This window comes from Trichoplusia ni, chromosome 7, assembly GCF_003590095.1.
Source record: "Trichoplusia ni isolate ovarian cell line Hi5 chromosome 7, tn1, whole genome shotgun sequence".
Lineage (NCBI taxonomy): Eukaryota > Metazoa > Arthropoda > Insecta > Lepidoptera > Noctuidae > Trichoplusia > Trichoplusia ni.
This window is the reverse complement of record NC_039484.1, coordinates 4,557,207-4,583,259: the sequence shown is the minus strand read 5'-3', so window position 1 is coordinate 4,583,259 and position 26,053 is coordinate 4,557,207. Positions and strand designations below refer to the sequence as shown.

The 26,053-nt window shown below is 33.9% G+C and overlaps 2 protein-coding genes and 1 non-coding gene across 10 annotated transcripts in view; 1 reads left to right on the top strand and 2 right to left on the bottom strand.

Moving 5' to 3' along the window:
- LOC113496250 (electron transfer flavoprotein beta subunit lysine methyltransferase-like) overlaps positions 1-12,005 on the top strand; it is a 44,331-nt gene extending 32,326 nt beyond the window's left edge. For 6 of the 8 annotated variants that reach the window (XM_026875426.1, XM_026875428.1, XM_026875424.1 and 3 more), the window contains 4 exons: positions 2,657-2,846; positions 9,970-10,100; positions 10,373-10,560; positions 11,556-12,005. In XM_026875426.1, coding sequence (XP_026731227.1) covers positions 2,662-2,846; positions 9,970-10,100; positions 10,373-10,560; positions 11,556-11,702 — 651 coding nt within the window. In that variant the 5' untranslated portion in view covers positions 2,657-2,661 and the 3' untranslated portion in view covers positions 11,703-12,005. Of the gene's footprint in view, positions 1-613; positions 1,615-1,975; positions 2,198-2,656; positions 2,847-9,969; positions 10,101-10,372; positions 10,561-11,555 lie in introns of those variants that run through there. The other 2 variants (XM_026875420.1, XM_026875429.1) reach the window with 2 other exon arrangements.
- Positions 10,262-10,333, bottom strand: Trnaa-ugc. Its single transcript has one exon. It is a non-coding gene; the product is annotated as a tRNA-Ala (tRNA).
- A 95-nt stretch (positions 12,006-12,100) lies between the features above and the next one.
- Positions 12,101-26,053, bottom strand: part of LOC113496249 (LHFPL tetraspan subfamily member 3 protein) — a 31,052-nt gene continuing 17,099 nt past the window's right edge. Inside the window, exons 2-4 of the mRNA XM_026875419.1 lie at positions 19,283-19,381; positions 16,937-17,083; positions 12,101-12,776 (exon numbers count right to left, since the gene is read on the bottom strand). Of these exons, the coding sequence (XP_026731220.1) occupies positions 12,583-12,776; positions 16,937-17,083; positions 19,283-19,381 (440 nt within the window). The 3' untranslated portion in view covers positions 12,101-12,582. The remainder of the gene's footprint in view (positions 12,777-16,936; positions 17,084-19,282; positions 19,382-26,053) is intronic.

Below are 26,053 nucleotides of genomic sequence, written 5' to 3'. Positions count from 1 at the left end.
AAGTCTGACATATGATCCCCAGGAAATACCCTAGGCGTGGGTTAAAGACATTAGCTTTTCACCGCGGTCAAATAAAAGATTATTACGACGTTTGTGATATTAAACCAAGCTCTGTTTCCAACCCTAACGTTTGACTTTCGACCACGACGGTTACCACTGTCCCAGTACCACACATATGTACGAGTATGTCCATTGTTATCTCAAGCAATCTTACATTCCACTGTATGAAACAGTGAATATAAATTAACCATAGAAATCTAAATAAAACTTATTACTTAGATGTCTATGAAATTAACCCTTCCCATTTATCACCTAATTTCCAGGGCCCCAATTCTGCTACTGTATTAATGTTATTATACAGTAGCAGAATGAATTACTAATATTATTATTAGTAATTCATTCATCGGCATTCATTGTAAATATATATTTACAATGAATGCCGATGAATGAATGAAATTTGGCTTAAAATGTCAATTTTCGTTTTATCTTAACCTTTTTTCTACACAATAATTGTAAATTCAGTACGGGACGGTACAGTCAGGGTCAATACAATTAATTTCCAATTATTGTATTGGCAAAATGCTAAAGAGAATAGGAATAATTTCAAATTTAATCCAATTGCCATTCATTCATCCGCCATTGTAAAATAGCAGAATCGGGGCCCAGCAACAAAAACTTCCTCAGTTCACAGCGACGTATACCCACTTGCCCTCCGAACGCTGCTAATAAATCACACACACGTGAAATTCTCGTACGTTCGTTGTTACGAGACAGCTCATGAGACACACCCACAAACCACTATCACGAGATCTAGACCACCATGCGTAGTTGTGTCGTGCGCAGTAACATACTTGAACTCTTTGACTGATTGGCCGGTAATATAGTACCTATGCTGGTATGGCTGTTCTTGAAAAAATATTAATTATTAGCCTGTACCAATATCTTACTGATATTATGAACGCGAAAGTTTGTATGTATGGATGTGTGTTCATGTTTTACGTAAAAACTACTGAATAGATTGAGATGAAACTTTGTATGCAGATAGTTTTTTAACCAGGATTAAAACATGGGATAGTGTTAATCCCGATCTTATTTTCCCGAGGCCTCAGGCAAAAGATAATTGAAAAAAAATCCCGGGTCATTAAAAACTTCTACCCCAGTCAAACATGTCTCACTTCTTATGATTTACATTTAATGCAAAACAAACAAAATTGAAAGAGTTAAATATTATTGCCTTTTACCTCAAATCCGATGAGGCCTCCGCCCAGCAGTACATATAAAGGCTTTTACCAAAAACATTAAATGAACCTTAGTCTATCTATTTGGCTGTTCACATCGCAAAATATAAAAATTGTGGTTTCTTAGGTTTACGCGAATGTTAGACATTGAAATGAAACTAAAAGTACAAGTTCCCGACGTTTCTTCACCGAACTAAAACCTAAAATTAAACCGCGATAAAATCCGTAGAAGTATAGTTCAATAGGATCCAAATTGTAGCGATCCCTAGTCAAACGGTAATATAATACAGGCCAGTGATCAATGGTAATTGTATTCTATACATGACGTTTATCTTACGTCAATTGTCGGAAACCTCCTTGGACTCATGGTTGCCTGGTACTTTTGCATTTGTTGGCTGATTCCTGCCTCGAGGAATTTTTAATGGAATTTATTCAGAATTCAATTTAATTGATTCCTATCTTGTTTTACAAGTAAATTGAATTCCTTATGCAGTGTATCTTAGAATGATTCCTAAGTATTAGATAAAGTGATTATTGGAAGGTGTTAATAATACTAAGAGATGCGGATTTACTAAGAGATGCGGATTCTTTTTTTTTGTTTTTGGCCACTCGAGTGAAAATAATCCACGGCTTATAAATCTGATAAATCTAAAGTCAAATTTTAGTTAACAAAACGATTGTTTTTTTTATTTAGAGATATTTTTTAATCCTTTAATCGTTATTATTTATTTAACCGTAATTTTTCAAACGATACATTTACTTAACATCACAAGTTCTTATTTCATTTTTATTAACGTCGCCATTTAATTACTATGCGACAGTTAGTAGGAAGTATTGTTGATATAAGAAATACGTTATAACTAATTTATGTTTATATTAGTCTCCGAATGCACAGATAACAAATCTAGATTAAAGCTAATTAATTATAACCAGTTATGTCTCTGCGTAATTGTGAGTAGGTGAATAATATCATAGATTTAATTAATATATCCATGGAATATAATATATTAAAGCATTTATCCAATTTATGGAAGAGTTCCAGTTAAATCTTTTATGTTTTACGACTTCCAAAAAAGCTTGGGAACCGTCTCCGAGTCAGCATGTTTTTTTGAAACACAGTTTTTCTATCAACATCAATTTTAGTATCAAACTAATATTATAAGCAAATAACCAATTCTTTTCATTAGATTGGTACGATATTTTTGATACCTCAGTGTCGGCAAATCCAGATCATTCAGTAAATATACCTTTTAAACAAAATATTTAACAGCTTCAAGAAAAAATGCCCATACAAATTTTGGTTATTTTACGACAAAAAAATTGTGCGAAATCTAATTCTTGGATTATAAAATTTGTCCTTTTCATTGGACTAGTTCCAAACCCAAATCATATTACTTAAAAGCCCTTTTTATTCGCAGTAACCATGCTAAAAGAGATGACATCGTTAATACTGAAGCACACGGTGGCGACTCGTAATCACCTGACTCCAGAACTGGTGCTGCGGCTGATAACCCCCGCTTGCCCTCTGTGGAGAGCCACGGAGGCGGAGGTGCCCTTCAAGGACCCTTTCTGGGCCTTCTACTGGCCTGGGGGACAGGCTACTGCCAGGTGAGTCAACTTGCATAAACACTAACACTTCCTATGGAGCTGTGAGCTTTAAGACAGCTAGAGCACTAAGAATATTATTTATTTATTTGCTCAGAATACAGGTATTTATAATAAAGGTTACAATTTAATTTTATTTTAACGATAAATAAAAAAAGCTACTAAGAATGTAAGGTGATTTTTTATGAGACCAAAATATGACTGCTGTAAATACACTTAAGTATATTATAATATTGATTATGTGTAAACTATCTTCTGATTAATTTATACTCATTACACAATTATATCATACAGTAAAATGTAATGAAAATTAAGTGAGGTATACCTGATACCAATCGTCAATTTTATTATACATAGCATTTATGAAGAAACTGCTGTTTAACCCACATTATCTAATCCCCCTTGTGACAATTTATCTTCAACTGCTAAACTCTATGAAAAAAACAAATTCTGAGCAATATGAGTCATCGCAACTTAATCCTGAAAACTCCTGGATGAGTCACATTCGCCGTCCTTCTCTCACATACATTTCTATCTCTTTCAACCCTGGAATACAGGATAAATTATAACCTCCTTTGGAAGCAAGGAGGTGGGGGCAGAATGCGGGCTTTCCTTTGCCTACCTATTACTCACGAATAGCTTATTAAAAAGTATTATAGTGAATCATTTTGTTAACCTTTCTAAAAAATAAATGAATTCGTTAATACCTTAACATTTTTATGTTAAATCAAAGCTTAAGTCAAAGATTTTATATAATAATATATTATACCTACTAATTTTGAGAAAAACTGATCTAATTTGGCAAAGATTACAATTCTATTCAGCACAGATCATATATAAAGTTATATTATTATTCTAAACACATCCTTTTAAGCGGGGTTTATAAAGGGGGCGTACCCTTATCATTTCAAAGACATACATAAAAACAAACACAATAACAAGAAGTCTTTACAATTGCAAATATAATAAACATTTATAATTTATCCTTATTTACTGATAGCACAGGAAAATGAGATAAAATATCCAGTTGTACGCTTGTTGCATACTAAAGTCGGGAGATTACCTCTTAGTAGTTCAAAGACTTTATGATCAGGGGAAGCCCGGAGACGGGAACAAACGTATATTGATAGAAATATAGAAAATATATGCCAAATAAATTGTATATGGCAGCTGTACTAGGCTAAAGAGAGTTCAAAGTAAAGAGCGGTTGTGTTTTGTTTCCAAGTCATGTTCGATTTTAAATAGTTGGTGGGTGTGTGTTCTTTTTCTTTAATCGACGTCTGTACGACGTTTGTATGTTTGTATATTTGTCCGCGATTAGGTTGCGGTTTTATGAAAAGTATTGGTTACATTCAAAAGAAGGTTTTAGTGTTTTAACGACTTAAGCGACTCGAAAAAGGTGTTTTCAAATCACCATTTCACCTCTAAAACCTCTTTACCACAGTTTAAGTAGAAACTTTGCATGATTCATCATCAGATACCGGCGACATAGAAATAGGGAAACTGTTAAGTAATTTTTACGTCACATTGAGTGTAATCTTTTGATCTCTAAAAATTCTTATCTTATCCGACAGACAAGTAGATAATATTACTATTATAGCATTACACTGGTAGTGGCAGTTTTTTTCATGAGTCAAAAGTTTGCACCAAGATTTTATCGTTGTTTTTTTCTTATATTTTTTTTTGTTCAGTGGAGATTTGTATTGCGAAAATTTACAATTTTACAGAGCTAAATATTTACAAGTCAAAAAACAAAAAAAAATTAAAGACCTAGCAAAGCGACTTGTTGACACTTCTCGTGACCCAAATGTTGGCTTTTACCTCGCTCAGAGGATTAGCATTGCCACACTCCCAGCCGGCAGCGATGCCTTTTTGATGCTTTGATTTAATTATTTTTTGTTTCTTATAAATAAATGAATGTACACTTCATCTGAATGTGAAATACCAAATAAAAATATGGCATTTGCTTGTGGTAAAGCCAAGCTTAATTTTGCAAGTCGTTGGAAAACCGTCAATAATAATATTTTGTTGCAAATGCTTATTGTCAATTGTTTTTTAAAGTCTGATTGATAACAGAATGGCAAAGGGGTTACTACGCCTTAAACGCATCCGACAAATATTTTGTGATCTCGATAAAATATGTTATTGTTTTTTTCAACTTAAAAACCCAATATCTTAGTTTTCTTGAAAAGCGTAGATATTTGTTAAATATTTTGTATTCCCCACAATTCATTAAGTATTTAATAGAAGTTTATACGAATGATTATTTTGCATGTTTTCTCAAGTTTCATTATAATAACAGCCTATATGCGCCCCATTGAAAAAAAAGGAGGGTTTGAACATTGTTCACCACACTAGCTCACTGCGGGCGATTTCATATTTCAGTATTTGGAATCCAGGTTTCCTCACGATGTTTTCCTTCACCGTAAGTCAGTGGCGTATTAATTGAACAAGTATATAAAATTTAAAAAATATTGCTAAAATGTTAGAATTGTTACTTTGCTTGAGTTGGGCTCGAACCTGCACCACAAGCATAGAAATCCAAACGAAGAACCGCAGAGCCAAAACCTCGTTATTCTTTCTTACTTCTGAATAATTTCGTGAAGGCTATTGGACAAAAATTGTACTCTTGGATTTATTCTCAAACTGTAAAAACAGCATTATTAAAATTGTTTGCTTATTACGCACATACTTAATTTTCGAATTCTACAAGTTTTTTTGTCACTGTAATCTTAACTTTATTTCGTTTCAATAAGGCTCTTTACAGCATAAAATCACTGGCCTGGATGAGTCATACAAAGGGTTTTCTCAATCGTATTCATAGTGCAGGTTAAGTAGAAAAAGTATTCATTCCGACTGGCGGCCTCTCTAGCGAAATGCCATTTCAACAATAATTACTACAACGATAGCCGAGTGGTTGAGGTCACCACGCCAGATGTGTTGCGGGTTCGATCAAAATGATCAGATCTTTGCCGAAGCATTTGCATAGACTAGTAGTAATAAATGCCAGCTTATAAATAAGCCACATTTGGGCTAAGGCCTTCTCATACATGATCACGACGCTAGTAAACTGTGATTGGTGATAACAATAAATATTAAATTTTTCAGTGTGTTTTAAAGTAGTTAAGGAAGTCAATATGAGTTTTAAGAAGTCAAATTGACACTTTACCAGCGTTTTAACCGAACCTGTACGTTTTACATACAATACTATTCAAATAATCGCAATTCCCGAAAGAGAGACATGCGAGCATTAAAATAAATAACTTTTGGTAGGAAAGAATAATTAATCTATTCCGTTATACAATGTTGAACCACATAAAAAACTACTGATATTTTAAATGCCCAGTTTTTTCTTAATACCATAAAATACAAAAACTGTACAAACACTTTTCCTGTTTACTAATCCCTGAAATATTTAAAGAATTTAAACAAATAAAACAATCAATCTTTCTGCTATCTTGACTATAGATAAGGCACATTCGAAGAAAGTCCATTCAAGCCCGCATTGCAAGTGCGAAAGAGATGAAACGATAAAATCGAATGTGTAAGAGTGAGATGGGACAGCAAACCTTTGGACCGTACGCAATGTAAGAGCGAAATAGGACATTTTTGTGTAGTAAATGATAAGGATAGCAGATGTTGAGTCATGATAAAGAATTTTTCAGGATGTTACGGTGAGTCAGTACTGTTTGTTTTGAATATTTAATATGAATTAGGCCAATTGTAGCCAAAGCTTAATGCACTTCATGTCAGAGATGTTACGGTTGGTTTTTAAATATTATTGATGATATGCAATGATAATAATATTCTTTAAACGACAAAAACATACAACTAACTCAACCTAACTTGATAACTTTTATAATGAGGCTTAATGAAGATATTTCACTTTAAATGAAAAATAATTATAGTTTAAAAAAGATATCGAAATCCGTTTTTTAATCTTTACTTTTTCTTGTTACACTTTTAGAGATTAAACCTTGAATAATTATCTGGTGCCAGTTTCCTCACTATATTAACCTTCACATTTTAACAAGATTTGTTTTTCCGATTTCGAAAGATCGAAACTCGACTTAAAATCCCACGGTTGGTGGACTGTCACTTTGGATGTGGACTGACATTTTAGAATGTAACAAAAGAAAATCGTCAATCTCTGAGTGTTCGTATCTATGCAGATTACAGCTCTTTATTCCACTTTTTCCTAGGTATTGATATTTCTTAAGCATTATGGCGTCATTTGAAGATGTCAGTTTAAAATAACTCTGTGATCCAATAATCCTTTTATCATTGAATTGTAATGATCTTGTAACGTATGCGTAGAAAGTGAGGTGTGGTGTTTCTATAGATAAAACCCTTTTCAAACTCCAAAATCGTTCAGATTATATCGTCTTGTAACGTTTTTCCGGTATAAGTCTACAAAATTAGCCAAGGTTTTGTTTGCGCCTTAAAAGTACTTAGAGTTTATTCAAATACTTCATGAGCCCGTTTTTTTCTACTTTAACGGACTATAGTCATAGAAGCATAATTGAACATTGCGTTCTGACGTACAATTTCTTCTTTCATCTTAACTCCTTTACTGTCATCAACCAACAAAAATGTATAAACACGTCATAATTATTATTTTATAGATTTTGACCGTCAATAGGGATGATGACATATTTTTTTTGTAGTGTCCGTCATATAGTTTTTTGTATAATAATGGATACGTATTTTTTAATTTTTCCCCCAAACATAATTTGACCAAATTACAGTGAATGAAACTTACGCGTGACGTCACGATTGAGTATAAATTTTACCATATCGTTACGTCACAAGCCCCCTTTCCTAAACTTAAAAATCTTTGTCAATTCTAGTTTTTATGAAGAAGGAAAAAATACGTGTCTCATACTTTTCAATTATCTAACTGAGGGACTAATGAGATTTTGTCTTTTTATACCCAGTCATCATCCTTATTGTAAAACACTCTAAAAACGTACAAGATCCGTTAAGAAATCTATTGCAATACAAACTACATACTAGTTTTCTTCAAATATATCATTAGTATTTGGTTTTCCACATTGTAACCACAACAAACTTTATCGTACACAATCTCATGATTCACAACCCGCGGGCCTGGAGTGAGGTGACCTGCCGAAGGTCGCGACCTTCACCCCACGTGTCCTTGACTTGATTGCGAAGCATTCACCTTTGGTTTAGACCTGTAGCGAATATTATTCATCCGTAAAATTATTAAGTGCGCACTTTAAAGGTCTCTGAAGTTAACACGATTTATATTATGAAAAATGTTTTATATTGATATAGTTTAAACTGAGTATTTTTTTTTAATTTAATTTATTTTCGTTCCTTTAAAATATTATATTTATTTGTGATATATGTTCTTAAAAATGAGTTTACATATAGTCGCATTAGCTATTAGCCTGTGATTATAGATTTAAATTAAAAAAAAATCGAATAAAAAGTATTCCTTTACTCATATTTTGCTTTAACAATAATCATAATAAGGTCAACATTGACAAAAACAAAATCGTTTCATGTGTTATCATAAGACGAGTTATAAACATTTCTCTGAATCAAAACAACCTCTCAAGCCCTTAAACCAACAGCTTCAAAGAAACGTAAACACAAACACTATTTTTCTTAGAAGTCTCGTCCGCAGAACATAACTTTCATATTTCTTTGAATCTTTCAACCCCTCCCACAATCTCATAGTGGGGTTGGATATTACTGAGGGGTGAATACTTGGAACTAAGCTGGATTACTCAGAACAAGTGAGCGCTAGAAAAATCTAAGTAGTATTGTTCTAGGGATTTCGGGAATTCTGCGATTTACTAAACAGCCGATTAGATGGTAAAACTTTTTCTTGCTAATTATGTTTCGGAGAAACTGAAAGTTTAAGATATTATAGTGTGCTAATTTGCTAAGTGATATTAACGGTAATCTTATACTTGTTCGTGCTAATATTAAGCTTTTTTATATGCTTTTCAAAGATAAAGGTATAAACTGGAGATGGAGAAATCATTACCTGATTTATTTATTAATCTTTAAATGATAGGTGCTTACTAACTAAAATATTTTTAACCGGTCTATGATTTGCCGGAATGGAAATCAAAACCTTCCCTTGTTGCTTTTTGCCCTTTGTATACCAATAGGTTGATTAACCTAATTAATATAGATATTGAAACTATATTTACTATTCTGTTATCATTAATCTATTAAAAGTTCAAACTTTAATCTGTTACGCTTGGGGATACCCAATAAATTAAATAGTCAGATAAAACTGTTATCAAATAATACGGGTTTTCGTCTTTTTCACATTTATAACATACTATAGAAAAATAGATATCAAATGAAGTACAACTGATAAATTATTATGTTGGTTAATCGTATTTTTATTTAGTTTTTTACCTTGTTCAAAACTGACTGTTAATTTATAAATTTTTAGTAAATTCACATCGGGGCGTTAATTCTATGAACTACAAAATGTTTTAAATTTCCTCGTATTGGTAAATAATTAACATAATTAATAGATAGAATGCCTCATCAAAAATGAACTGAACTTGATAATTAGTCTCACTTTATAAACACTTCTGGGTATCGATTTAAATTATTGCTCGATAAAAATGAATCGTGAGAATTAACAACCTAACGTTGTTGTACTAATTAGTAATTATTTCTGATAAGTTTATTTTGTCTAGACGTCTATTAGCGCCAATATGTACTATGGTAGAACGCCATCTAGTGGTCGTTAATCAAAACGTTAGTACCAGCGTTAGCTCTAGATGGCTCTTTCTTTATATAATTTCAAGGAAAGGGTTCAAAGTTTTACATACTACATAGTTTAGTAACAAATAGTACATATTTTTAATTATTCAATTTTTTATTTATTCGCAACTGGTTTCTTATGTAAAACTATGCAACTAACTTTATGTGAGACTTCTTAAACTTACTAGATGGCGCTTGTGCCGCTTCTGTTACTTGAAGACAAATACGAATCCATGTTCTTAAATATATACTTACAGTGAAGAATGTACTTATTCTACATAATAGTTATTATATAACCTTTATATAAAATTCAAAATCCATTATAGTTAAAAGAAAATACAAGACATCTTTCTTCTATTTTTTTCAGATACATTTTAGACAATGGTGCGGTAGTTGAAAATAGAAAAGTTCTTGATGTGGGCTGCGGCTGCGGCGCTGGAAGCATAGCAGCAGTTAAAATGAAGGCTAAACGTGTGTTGGCCAACGACATTGACACCTGTAAGTTTTTGGAAATAACTTAGTCTTGATTTACAATTTTTTCAGTATCTTTTAAAGATGTTGTTTCGTTGTCACTTGCTGTACTATAAAATTATAAAAGTAAAATGCAATAATATTTAATGTAAAATAACAGTAGTAAATCTAAAATGACAAAAGAAGCTTGGAGATGCCGGGGATCGAACCCGGGGCCTTTCACATGCAAAGCGAACGCTCTACCACTGAGCTACATCCCCGCTTAAAATAATGGCCAAAATTTTCGTTTAATTTTATAGACGCAGCAACTGCAACCAACATCAATGCAGGACTTAATGACGTCACTTTTGAAACAAGTACTGAAAACCTGATTGGTGATCCCTGCAAAGAATTTGATACGATTCTGATAGGTGATATGTTTTACGATGAAGAATTCGCAAATTTGTTGTTTGAATGGCTTCATACATTAAATGGAGTTGGAAAAACTGTAAGTATATTGATAAATGGAATCCTATTAACAATATAAATGTGATACTTGGTGTGTATGGATGATTGTTCCTCTTTCACGCAATAACTGCGGAATAGTCCAGTCATTTTAGGTTTTACCTGCGGAATAATTCATAGTGAGCTGAATTTTTATACACACCTTTATTAGGGCGTTATTATGAAGTTGTGAAAAATCGAAATTGATATCGTGCGCGTGCCGGCTAAAAAAATTACAAAAGGTCACCAAAATCAGTTTTTTGCAAATATTTCGATACCTACTGGTCAGAGGTTAAAGAAGACTTCAAACAAATAGTTCCTCATAAAATTTTCTACAAAAATGTTTTACAAAATTTTCTTGTAAAGTTAATGGTTTTTGGATTAAAGAGCTGAGAAAGCGACTAGAATGACCTCACGTTCGATATTGTACGCCGTACACTAAGGCGTAAACTCTATTGCTTTTTATGAATATTGTAAGTGTCTCAAAATATTTTATTTTATACTAGCTTTTCGCCCGCGTCGAGGTCGGTTATATCGCGTTTCCAAGAGAAATCTTCAAAAGTCCGGGATAAAAACTATCCTATGTTCTTTCTCAAGGTCAACTCTATTTCTGTACCAAATTTCATTAAAATCAGTTCAGTGGTTTAGACTTGAAAGCGTAACAGACAGACAGACAGAGTTACTTTCACATTTATAATATTAGTAAGGATTTAGTCGTTTCGAGAAAGATGTATTTATCGCGTAGGGGTTTAGGTTTTTAGTAAGACATACTACATCTCATTTAAATGACCTTAACTGGGAGATGTTTCGTATTTTATTGTTCCGACACCAGTCCCTTTATACCTGCTACTGCCTCTCGAACTGGGTTTAGTTCAGTTGAAAATTATTTATTTTTTCAAATCCTATAATTATGTGGTGTGCAATAAAGAATTATATATTCTATTCTATATGTATAATAGTTCTTGCCAGTGCCTACAACTTACTTACTTATTTTCTCAGATACTAATAGGCGACCCGGGCCGGCACGGTCTGACGGACCGCCGCCGCCAACAGATGTCGCTAGTGGCGCGATACGAATTGCCGCTACACAGCTGTATGGAAAACCATGGATTCACACATTCTACTGTATGGACTATTAATAAATGATTCGAGAAGATTAGTTTTATTACAGTTATATTGTATTTGTTTTTATAGGAAGTGAGTATGATTTTTTATTAAATGATGCAACGGTTTACTTATGCGTATTTATCAGGATCGTCCGACTAGTTTCGGACCCAACAAGAGCCCTTTTTGATCATAATTAAGGAATGCCATCATTATCATCATCAATCATTTAATAAGAAGTATTTTGGTTGGTTGGTTTGTTTTACGTATAAAGCTGTAGTCTGTACACAAAGATTTCTTATCCGATTTACGCTATCCTTTGTTCAATTTCTATTTTATTCTAAATCTGTTCGCGGAATCACGATTTTCTTTGTGACGAAGCAAAGTATTCATCGATACATTCATTTCAGACCTTATTGCTGGGAAAAAATAAATAAACATTTTAAGAAACTAATATATTTATCAATTAATAACAACATTACATTACGCTTTCTACAAGGCACATTATCATAATTCGTTGCAAATCGTTGTTGAACAATCATCAAAGATTAATTACAAGCTTTTTAGTACAAGATATCTTCATAAACTATGGGCGGAATACCTTAAATATAATTACAAAGATTATCAAAAATATATTTAAGTACACTTTTAAAGATATTTACACTCTTACAAAATTATCTTACAATAATTAAAAAATCTTATTGCTAGTATTTGTCTCCGAAATAATTTATAACACCGCCATCTTGTGGCGAGTGGCAGTACTTCTAAATAAGTTGTACAAACCAAAGATACAATAGGTAGCGCACGCATACAATAGATGGCAGCACACGCTCGTAACTGAACAATGTGATAACGTCACATGCTAGCCACTAGATGTCAGCACTATGCTACGCACTCAAACTTCTAACTAAAATATTAAGTTTTAAAGTTGATAATTATGCATGGTGTTAGCATAAATTCCGTGTTTGGACCTCGCAGTTCTTCCCGAGTAGTGTGAATAGGTATCCATGTCCATAGTTGCGTGTGGATGCATTATTAGTACTGGTTGGAGAGCGAGAGACTTCCTCGAACCGGAGACAGATGTCGCATCGGTGACGTAGCCATTGTTGACTTCACCTGTAAGAAAGACAACGAGCTTTTAGCAAATTGATTGGTTAACGGTACTTAAGAAAGTGTTTTTTGAAATAGAAACGAGAAACTCGAGACAATTCAAGACTTAGGGAGGAATATTTTCATGTTACTGTGTTTTTTTTTTCAACTTTTGTGGTTTTAATAACCTAATTTAAGGTGTTGACAAGGTCCTTAACACACTTCTAAATACTAAAATTCTCGTAGGGAACAATCCTCGTGTGTAAGTTATTAAAGGACTTATGTAGCTATGTAGATATTATTTTTTTTATTTAGTTTGGAAGTTCCTGTACTAATAAAATATAGTGGCCGTGAAAGAATGCAAATTAATAAAACAGAATGTTAAAAAGGTTCTTGTAAAAAAGATATAAATTATTGTTCTTCGTATTTTAGAGTTATAGACTTTACTATGAAAAACAATATTAAAGTTTATTCTAAACTACTAAGAACCTTAATAAACTACATGAACGAATTGAAGCGTGCGCTGACCTTTTTAAGTTTAAACAGAACCATTTAAATATTTGCATCGGCGCAGTGCATAACATTATCCTCAAAGAGAGAGTTTATAAATATTTATCCATTGTATATGAATTCCAATTTTTTTTTGGAAAGTTTTTTTTTCATTTTATAATGTATCCAATGAGGATATTAATAAGCTGTTTCGAATTGCATTTCTCGCGGATATTATAAGATAAAATAGAAATAGGAATGAATCTGTGGTTAGGCATAATGTAAGACTGATATAAAATATTTTTTTGTCTATTTTTGCGTAAAACTTCAACGAATCGATCGGTCACACTGTCACACATAATCGAACACGATTTGCAATGGTGGTAACGGAATTTGAAAACAGAATGCCGTTACGCAATTTTCAAAATGTCTGCTTTCTAAAAGTTAGCGTTTGTTGTTACGACCAATTATTATTGTTTTGTTTAAGATTTTGACAGCTGACAGGCTGCAGCTGAACGTTGCAAGCAATGGTGTTATTTACGTTTTTATGTCTACTGAAAGAAACTTGCAAATTGTTCGTATGCCTTTTAACTCATTTACTAATTACTGTTTTCAACAAAAAAAATTGCATGTTTGAGAAAGCAAAGCAGCTTTTTGTTTCTGTTAACAGTCAGATACTTTAGCACGGATGTCATATCACGTATAGCACGGTTGCCACATCCAAAAGGAACAATAATCTCATTAAATTAATTTAACGGTGTCTTAGAAAGTAGTGATTGCAAGAATCTCAAACATTGTTTTCAATGCACATTACAAAAAAAATGATAACAGTATAAATAATAATTATTTTTTAACAGTTCATTTCCAAGCGTTTATCCAGCGATGGGAAACTTTTGACAGCACGCAAACGTCGATTACATATCTTACAGCCTCACAAAAAGACCTTTATAAACAAATACCGAACGAACGCCAATCGCTTCTGACCTTAAACAATAGCTGTTAGTTCGCGGCATCAGCACGCTACCCACGCCGGTCCTACTTAGAGTCCGCATTAGCACTACACACTACGAGATCACGAGTATTCACGAGCCACAGTCCCCAATAACGACGTGACAGAAATACCACTGTGTAGGGAGAACAGAAGGTTAGGTAGAAAGATATGTTTGTGGACGCATGACTGAAGATTTGGGTTTTGAATAATGGAGAGAAAATATGTTGTTTGTTCTTTAACATTCTGTTACTACTCTGCTGGTATACTGACCGTCTCGAGATGACGACAATATTTATTTTTCACACAACGCCTTCTAGTCTCTAATTAAGCAACATAATTTATACCTAGACACAGAACAAATGGTCGTGCTCATCACACAAACATTTTTGTCCTGGGTGGGAATCGAACCTACGACCTCCGGTATAGCAGTCAGGGCCACTAACCAGTCGGCCAACAAGCCAGTCACTGCTGGCAAATGCTAACTTCATTATTTACATTCTGATACACCTACATGTCCCCATAATGTAAATATTAGTTTTTCTTATAATGATTAACCTCCTCGGTGTAACGGTAGATTTATAGAAAACTATCTATTATATTCCAATAATTCCTCTTTTGCTCAGAGTGGGAGTTCTGTATAACGTGTACATAACACCAGGTTACCGTAACTGTGGCGATGATAGCATATTCATGAGATCGTTCCGCCGCCTGTACAACAACTCAAACACATGGACATTTGAGGAATGTGTACTTTGCTGCCTGTTTCACTAAAGACCGCAGTTAGTGTTCAGTGAATGTTATTGTCCAATGTTGGAGGCATTTTGTAGGGATTATTGCGTTTTGAGTGCAAAGATAGCTAAGTGGTTGAGGTCAACACTCCAAACCCACTGTGAGCGACGTGTTACGGGTTCGATACCGGGGGATGACAAACGTTTATGCGATCCACTTTATAAGTTTCTTTCTAAAACAGATATGTGCGTTGATCCTGACCCAAAGCTTTCAGTATCTTAATAATAATGAGAAACAGGGTTGAGGGTAGGATAGATCCTAAACTACTGGAGAATAGTATTTTTGGAACCTTGCTGGCGACAGAAGTTAAGATTCTTTAATTTTAATAAATAAAGATCTCTTTAAGGATTACAAAATAAGTTTGTATAAAACACGAAGACAAAGCGATTACCGCGATACAAAAATGAAATTCGTACGATTTGCCACATGCATGAAGGTTTCAAATCTCATGATTACATCAACAATCACAGGCCCTAAAGACAAAAGAATAGAAAACACAAAAAAACTACAACACATCATAAAAACCTTTCACTATGAACTTTAAAAATGTTCGCGTGACCAATTGTCCTATTGTTCACAAATAATGGGTTTTATCTCCAAATTAATTTTCAACTTTCTCTGGCATTATGCGTGAGCTGCCATTTTGGATTTGTTTTAGTTCAGGGCTGCTACTGAACAGAGTATTTTTTCCATGGTAAGGAAATAGATACTAAAAAAACCTAATTGTGAGTTTTCAATAAAATACCTTCTACATATAATATTTAGCCTGTTGAACATGATAGATCATGAAAGAATAACCAATAGAATATTTAATAAATTTCAATATTAAGTATAACATAGTAAGATATTAGGAGGAGCTCGTGGCTAAGCTATAACCGCATAAGTGATTCAATCATAGGTTAAGCTATGCTTGACGCGGTTGGTCCGTAGATGGGTGACCATCTTTGTCATAGCGAGTTCCTCCGTGTTTCACGTTAAATTGTGAGTCCCGGTAGTCAGAAGCTTGAAAAGTCTGACAGCCAGTCTAACCAAGTGGTGTCGTGTTGCCCTGGGTTGAGGAGGTCAGGTAGGCAGTCGCTCCTTGTAAAACACTGGTACTTAGCTGAAACCGGTTGGACTGGTAGCCGACCCGAACATAGTTGGGAAAAGGCTAGGCCAATGATGCCGATGATGAAACAACTACATACTTCTTGATATTTGAATTTTAAGCAGCTTTTTTATTAATTTGTAATTTTCTACAACCCTGTTTTCCAACAGCACCACCCCTAGTACTAAACGCGCACAGAACACACACCGCTGGTCACACCGTGTCGCGCAGTGCTCACCAATCAGGTTGGAAAAGTGTGTCTTACGTAATTGTTATGTTCTTGTTGTAATTGTTACTTCACGGCTTTGTTTTATCTCTTTAAGATGTTGTTTATTAGGAAACTGGATTTTCGTCCTTCACAATGTGTAAGTTACGTACAGCCGTATGAAAAAATGATACTTGGTTAAGTGACGTTCTAAAATGGTATTTTGTCTGTACGTAGTACTTGAGAGTGACAAGAAGAGTGACTTTTGTGCAGTACAGTGGATTTTGAAATTTGTATTTTTTTAAAGCCCTTCAAAGTTTTTTATCTTTGTATTGGGAAACTTCAACTAGAAAAAAATCACCAAACCTCTTGCAAATTCAATAAACGAAAAATTTTAAAAAATTAATTCATCTAATTTCTGTTTCCAAGACAGTGCCAGTCTTTTTTTACGGACTTTCTTATGATGTGTCTAGACTGAGGAAGCTTTCCCTCTCTCGAGAGGCTCTTGACGGAGCAACCAAGCCAGGATTTCGGCTTTTGCTACCATCCAGAAAAAAACCGGCCGTTCCAAAGAGAACTCTATCTCTATCAACCAATGAGTACTATTTCCTCTAAGAAGCTCTTACCTTTGTATAACGAAGGTGGCGGGTACCCACTGTCGGGCTGTAGCCTCACGTGTCTGGTCGCCAGGATGAAGGCGAGAGCTGACAGCACGATGCCGTCCAAACAGCCTATCACTGCCAGTAAGTACGCCCAACGAACGTGGCATCGACCTGCGGAAGAAAGAGTTTTATGATGAGAGGTGGAAAATACTATGAGCAGTCCGCGACGTATTGATCAAAGCTTTATTAGAATATAACGTTCCGTGCTCCGGAAGGCACGTATAAAATTCGTGTCACTCATGTCGGATTGCCGTTCCATCGGGCTATCAGGGCCCCGATTCTGCTATTTACAACGGCCGATGAATGTTACGAAAGAAATAGAAATAGAGGAACACAGAGTGCATCTGTGTTGGCGAACAAGCTTGTGCTCTTACATGTGTGCAGAAAATCGGTCGGCAGATTATTATTATCACTGAAATAGACGTGATGAGTCTAGAGAAAAATATTGCTGATGTTTTGATAACAGCTCTAAATTTTTATACGCATTTTAAGTAAAGAAGATTTTTTGTAATGCATCAAATTGTCTGGATCCTCAAACCTCAAATTCGTTATCTTATCTGCCACCTGTCTGAGAATATTATTCCTATTGAATTTAAAACTATTTCAACAATCCCAAAAATACAAAATGTGGCGAATCTTTCCAAAAATAAGAACTCAGCAGAATAATCCTTGGTTCTTGTTGACAGGCCAACCTTCATAGCAGACAATGAATGATGATACCATTCTTCATTAAAATATTCATATTTGATTCAAATATAATCAATACTCATTAATATATCATCATGTTGTTTTATTTATTTGTCTGCTATCTGCCTTTAATTCATAATTAAGACGAAACGAAGGCCGGCTACAATCTAAATGCTTATGCATCCATTGACGTTTTAAGATAATGAAGTTAACGTGATCAAGTTTTATAAAACTGGAGACCTATCAAACCTTGAAGTTAGACTTTTAGTCATAGAATATAGACTGTACTGGTGCGTGCAATTTTCATCTATATAAATATACAATACACTTTTATAGTTGGAGACGAAATGAATCTGAGGTTATTAAGAGTGATATAATCTTAAAAAAAATTGTCACAAAGTAATCTCAGTAACTACTATGACTTTTTAAACAGCTTCCAAGCACAGGTAAAGGTGTCATTTAGACGTCAATTTTAAACTCTACTGTATGTCAAAAGTGTTTGACATTTTCAAAAGAGGCAAGTAATTTTTATGATAATTTAAAAGACAATGGTCAATCTTAATGTACGTTTCACACATTTCGTAAGAGCACATTGTTTTCGTTGCATACCACAGTTTATTTCAATGTCGTTAAAACATTTAGATTTGGATATGAACGGCGAACATTACATTGGTGCAGTTAGCAACAAAGTTCATGAACATATGTAATTTAACAACGGAGATCCGAAAGCAACCAATGTACGCGACTCTTAAATCTCGTGGTAGCCTGCTAACTTGTTAGCAAGATTTTCACGCTAAGGAATTTGATCCTTGTTTCACGGGGTTTTACAAACATTCATGTCACATGCACAAATACACCCAGATTCAGTGGGTCACATAAACCCTTGTCCTACGCGGGAATCTATACCTAGTACTCGGCTATCCATGCAGTTAAATTTATGTCAATAACTTCTGGTTTTAAACGTACCTGTATTGCCTGTGGATACCATACAAAGAAATGCTCGAATGAAATGAGCTTAGTCATTTTAATCACATACTACAATGATGATTAATACATTTTGGAAATTGTTTTGCAAATTATGTGATTTATCGTTATCTATTTAATTGAAATGTTTAATTTTTTTTAAACTCTTTGCATACTAGTTTCATTTATGCGTACAACGAAGACGACTGCAGTTCAAGTTATGTAGATCACGTTCAATACTTATGAAGAATAGGATATTGCCAACAAAGCTTTATACGTCGCAGGAGCAAGTGTCCCTAGACTCTTTCTATCAGGAATAGAATTAGTTGTGTAATGTGTACGTACACATAAACACCAGGGCCCCAATCCCGCTATTTACGATGGGCGATGGATTCATCATTATTTCATCATCCTACCGCCAAGTCCTATCATAAGATTATTGCGGGTGTAAAAGGGAGATGCGGCTCTACGTGCGCCGTATACCTATAGCGCTGTCACTCTTCCACAACTATAAGTAATTACACAACCTTAAGACATAGCGGCTGGCCTTCTGAACGTATTTGTCTACTTAATTCTCTGCAATCCACACTAAACATCCATCAGAACTTTTGCCAAAGATTTACTCGATAGTAAGAAATGCTTTGACAGTGAAACACCCACCTATATTGTACTGATCCGCGGTAGGGCCGCAGGTCTCCTGCACGGCGGTCTCGTTCCAGCCGGCCGGGTACACCGCCACGCCCGCCACCATGCTGATAGCTGGAACACAATAATACTATAGTTAATATACGAGAAATATATTTTTTTACTTTGGGAGGCAAAGTGTTATATACGGATAGGTAATGATGGAAGAAGAAAAGCTCAAATGTGTGGCTTACTAATGTTCAATGAGGGATCCAAAAAATGCTTTTAAGACTGTATGTTATAAATGGTTTTGTTATGATATGGACAATTCCTTTGTTATTTATACAATATGTTTGGGAGCTGTAGGCTTCGGTAAGTACTCAATGTAAGACTGTTTCAGTTGCGGGATCGAAAGGTCATGCATACAAGAGCTGGCCCCACTTTCACATCTGCGTCAATCTTATTGAGTTGGTTTCGATGGTGATACTTAAGGCCTAATAGTAATAAACCAGAATTCTTTTTTTGCCTGTTTTTCAAGTAGCTAGTCAAATATAACGTAGACAGTAGCTACAGATCTTATCTCCACAGTGTTCTCAGTAAAAATTGGAACACTTCTTTCGTAACCATCTCAAAATCAGTTCAAACGAGAGACAAAGCCAGTATCAATGATACCTTCAAATATTTCTCACGTTGCAAAGAATCTGATGTGTCAGTATACTCTCAGTATTTTCTTAGCAATATCGCAATACCACAGAGTATCGAAATGAAACGGAAACCGGTGGGAACTGGACATTGTGTTTAACGTATTGTGTTATGCTGGTTCAAGGTACTTTGATACAGGTGCTCATTTCACATAAGAGTACCTCCTTGGTTGTTGAGTAAGTAGTTTTTAATTATCTGTGTACTCTGTGGTAAGTGGACAGTTATTCAAAATGACAGTTATTTTGGTCACGTGATTCTGCATCTTTTGTGAAGGGATCTGTTTATTTTTTCTTTAAATATTAAAATATTGTTTATTAATATTCATAATTTAATTTTTAGATTAATAATTTTTAGATAGATTTTTTTTTTTATAAAAATATATTTCAGTTCAGATTTTTTTTTAAATATTCCTTAACTTCAAACTGTATGTAAATAAAAAATATCATAATACTAGTCAATTTGCAAAAATGCCTAGCAACATGATGCAGTTAGCTTTCCATGCAGTTAAATACGTAACTGTAGAAAGTCCAAGATTTCGAACACTAGAGATGTTTGAAACACATTAAAGCTAAAACATCTCATATCTTAGTCCATTACGTGATCACAATCATGTGAAGTTACACATTTCCGCACGTAAATTTCATTTAAATATTTTGTTTCTGAACGGTATTCTGTTTGGATATTCGTATAATTGTCACACTGGATTTTGATACAGAGGTGGTTTTAAATGTTTAAGCTGGTATAAATTCTTATAAGTAAAGGCAATACGTGTATGTGTTTGTACAAGTTTGTGAAACCCCCGCGACACAAGGATTAATTTCCTTTGTGAGGGACGGTCAATTAATTAATAAAAAAGAAAGAAAAAGCAGGCATGCTTATGAGTTTTAATTACGAAGATTTCAATACATAATAACAACTCTAAACCGAATACAGTATATATTAGAAGATTCAATTGAACTCACTATTCTCTGCAAATTGAGGTATAACAGAAAGAAACGTATATTTAAAAATGCCGAAATCAATTTTTCTACCAATTACGCCGTCTCTTACATCATGCCTTTAGCTGAAGCGAAAAAAAAAAACAATCTCCATATTTTTCCGCTACGCATTATCTGATGGTGTTCAGTTTCCCTTCATTACCCGAAGCTGGTGAAACGTGGCTTTCTTCGCAGTACACAACCGGCGGGCCGCGCGGGCCGGGCTGTCCGCGCGAGTGCCTTTGCCCGCTTTCAATGTCGATTATAATAATTACACCGAGCTGTCACTGTCAAATGAAATCGGCGGAAAATGTTGAAGAAAGTTGAGTTTCATTTTAGATGAAGAAGTGAAAAATATTAATATTTTTCACTAATTAGGTAATTTTTCCACTGAAGACGATTGTAATGAAAATAAACACACATCTGCTTATAGAGCCATTATTTTTCTATGGACGAAGTTGTAATCATGACCACAGAAAAATTACTAATGCGTAAAAAGTGAAGTTTAGGATTTATAACAGTTCCCACAGTATCCGTAACAGCGTGACGTATGAGCTGACTGGCCACTAATTATGATACACTGGTGTAAGCAAACGTAACGCTTTCGCAAACCTATAATAAACACGTTTTGTAATCACGTGCGATGCATTAGTGATGCCTCATTTGGTCTATTAGGAATAAATTGGACCAATCATATTAATGGCATAATGCTTTTATAATATTTGGTGTTAGACAATCGACTCTGCCCCTAGGCCAAGTTATGTTTCGGTTACTGTAAATAAATGCGTCAATAATGTATGAAAATGCCGTGTTAGTAAATGACTGTCATTTTTTTAAGCTCTACTCATCCCCGAAGTACAATATTAATTAATTGTCAAATCAGTCACGTGACTGGTCGAACTCGAATGCAGGAAATAATGTCATTCCCACATTCCCACATCTGAGCTGTTTCATCTGTTTTCAAATAATGCACAAATGCTTGCCTGTCATTTCCATTTAAGTATTTTCTGCACTAGACCAACCCACAGCCCACAGGTCATTCATTTTTTGCATAACACGTCAATTCTTGACACTAAAAGCTATCGATCAAATTGAAAAAATAAACAAACGTCTCAAGCCCTGTCTATCTTCGCCAGTTACTTAAAAGAGCAAAGGTTAAGTTGCGAATGGTTAATATGTTATATAATATGTAATTTGCTTACATTTACTATGAATTGTATGGTTTCTGTTGCAAGTTAAAGATAAGTTACAAGGAAATCGTTAAATGTATGGATTTGCAAGTAAAGGTAACAAACGAACGGTAACAAACAAACGTACTCAAAGGTGAGCAAACGAAAAAATCAACTTTATTAAAGAATTCAATATTTAGTACTTGGTACTTTGAGAACGTTTTTTATACGACAAAGTAAAATAAAGTACTCCGAATGGGAGGGAAAGTCGAACTAGAAAGTATACAACAACAAAAAAGATGAAATAAAACTAGAAACAGTGGAAAAACCGGGAAAAAAGGATGGAACAGCTAAACCCAAAAAAAAATAACAGGACACAATTATTTGGAAATAGATGTCAAATTAGTGGTGGTCAAGAATAAGAAATAAATGAACGATGAAATTTTTATAGATAAAATAAACATATTAAAAGTGTTGTTATACATGGAAACAAGTTCGACAAGGACACAAACGATTGGGCAATATCGATTTGAGATTATTTTGCCAGATAAAGTCTAGCTACCATTTTTATTTCAGTTTCAGATATAAATTGCAAAAGTTTATTTTAAAGCAAACAAAAAAATATATATAGTTTTTCTGGTACTTTCGTCTAAGGCACCTTAGGCTTATGAAAACAAGAGTTTCATAATTGGTGAATATCTCTGTATGGTAATAAACACTGATTTGACAGGCTTATTAGGTAAATTACCGTATAATTTTTGATGAATCCTAAGCAACTGGAAGCTTGTCGCAATGTACTTCAAGAAAAGCCAGTAAAGAGGAAAAAGAAAAATACCACTTCTAGTTTCTACTACTTATAACAAAAGACACGCAAAATAAGTGAGAACCTCCACTTTTTTAATATCGGTTAAAAGCAGAAAGCTGTCTTAGATAATTATTGCAATGTGTCAGCAAAGTTTCTAACCACATTTCAACATGAGATTCTGTTGAACATTGGATATAACCGTCATAAAACATACTATCAATGTTATAGCATATTACTAACAGTAAAAATTAATTGTAGACTCACTTTATGATAGGTTTCTATTAAACACAGATGACAGATTATCTCCGCTTTCGAGATTTTGCTGTGGGACATGGATATCTGTCCGTGTGCACGTTAAACGCTTGAAACACCGAACTAAGCAATGAAAACCCGGAAAACTATTAATTGCATATCTTAATAACATTTGACGGTACGGATAGCCAAGAGGTTGAAGTCAAATGCTTGTGCTGAGGGTGTCTTTGTGCATATGACTTGAATGTTTGTGAAATACCCGCGACACAAAAATTTAAATCAATGAAATAAATATTTTTATTATTCACGTAAAGCATGAATTAAGAAGAATAATAATAGCCATAGCTCTGATTATTAATATCGGTATTATTTTTAATTCTTAATGATACCGATAGTAGGTACCTAATGCCAAAAACATTGACGAACATATTGAACTTTCGTAGAATACTTCGGGAAAACTCATGTTTGAGGGCAGCAACTAGTTACGACAGATCAACCTATCATTTTAAAATATTTTCCTCTTTTTCACATTGAAAATACCCCTCAACACAAGCAAAGCCGCGAGTCAACATATCTATATAGTAAATCTCATCATCTTTATCAACTTTCCGTCAACTATAAAACGTAAGTACTCAGCTTTCTAGACCACTTTCGATGTCCACGTTGCGGTGTGGTCACTTTACTTGATGCGAGTCGTTCTAAGAGTAGTTTACTTAGGATGTATCACACTGGTATAAGTGCTTTTAATATGATGCTTTACTGGGTTTCGAAAGATACTTACCCTTATAGAAAATCTATCCCAAAAAGAACAAAATCCGGATTGGTTCGATAACATGCGTCATTGAAAAAAAAATACTTGAAAATAATGAATTTTTATAAGGCTTTAAAATTATGGGTTATAGTTCATTTTGGGACAATTTGATTATTTTATGACTTATTTTGGGTACTTAACTTACTTATGATATTACATAGTATGAGCCTTGATGATTTATTGAAATGAAATGGTTACTTGACTAATTTTACACCCCAGCATCTAAGGAAACAGTCTTGTACGATAATATTAATTAATTTACTATTAAAAGACATAAAATCATAATGTATTTTTAATTACCCTTAGTAAATCGTTTTTTAATTGCTTTCTAAGAGGAAAATACTAATGACAAATTATTCGATTAACGTCAGTTTCTAATAAATGGTTATATGTGGTTTTCTTATTACGGAAATGAGACAAAATGCATTTATCATACCATGACATTTCCTCTGATGAAGAAAAATTATGTTCTACTCTTGCTTACACAAGTTTTACTTTGGCAGGAACCCTTTCCCATCGACACAACTTTAACTTCAGCAGAATGATTGATTTTCCGGATGGACATGATTAAAAAAAATTAGAATTATTTTAATTGTATTATTATCAACAGATAACTTATTTCTGGCATATTACCTACTCAATCACAGACAGAATTATCCTTTATCAAGAAAGTAAGTGTAAACTTAAGGATGTGTTCAGTAAAATGGAGTATCTATAATTGATAGTAGCGACATCGTAGCGTTTGGCGTTTAAAAAAAGCTCTTAAACTAATTTGATTCAATGAAATATGAATTGAATTGGATTTTTTATTGATACTACTTCAATATTACCTAGGATTATGAAAATAACACTAATTAGTGGAACAGGAAAAAGTCAATACTTAACCTAAAACTAATTTTGACAAAACACCATTCAATCAATCACCAAATCCAGGTCATACCAAAGACAATACCGTTCTTTTCGTTTCGTTCTACCAATCGCGTTCCTTAGTCTATGGTAACATATCATGTGTCCATTACGTTATAGTGTAGTCTATGTATAAACGTTATGTTCTCGCAAGTTATTGTAAAAGTCTTAATCTTAACTTCCTCATTTCGCGCGTTGCGTAACTCTCCTCTCTTTATGATTAATGTATCTTAACGTTTTTTGTATTGTTGTACTTTTATTGCTTAAGAGAGTTGGCGATCGGTGCTTAATATACTCGCTTATGCAGTTAATTATTTGTAGCTTGTAACTATTGCACTTAACAAGACAGCTTCCTTCCTGAATTCAATTAAGAGCAAGGAAAATTTGGACTTTCCTACACGAAAATTAATACCTTAATATGCTTGATTTATCCATAGTTAATATTCCTAAGTAATTTATTTTAGTACCAACATTATAGGGAATGAACCTTTACTACAGCGGCCAAGTTATGTATCTTAAAACAGAAAGCAAAAAATGTAAAATACAATCACAATGCATTTCAAACTGTTAATTTGTTTTTGTTATCACCGACATAGATCAAACTGTGACTTACGTTGATACCTAATAGGGCGCTAGTTTATAAAGCTTTTAAATGATTCCCATAATGTGTTTATTTTAATATACTAATGAATTAAACGGGAAAATAACAGCTTACATTTGTTTTGTATTGTTTAAAGTGTAACACTAGAAGTTTGTGAAATTCTCATGCATTGTCGAGTATTCACGATATCATTTCACACGGACTTATATTTGGATCAATTAACAGTTTCTTGGTAAACACTTGATAGTAACAGATCTGATACCTAGACAAAAAAAGTTTTTTTGACGAGAGATGTGCGACGATGTGTAGCGAGGGATGTGTTTGTAAAGATCTAATAGAATCGCTTCATTTCCCTCGCCTCAGTCAGCACAGCTCTGATAGAAACGGCTCAGCGGCCATACTCGCACGACACATTTTCATGAGTCAATTTTCATGAAAAGAAGAGGACATACAAATTAGTCCCCGTTACGTCCGCGTTGCAAGGGTCGTAACAGTAATAATTGAGGTTAACAGAATGATATGCATATGAATTAATGTATTTTGGCAGATTTCATTTGAAAAGAAATCTTGTGAGACATGTGTAA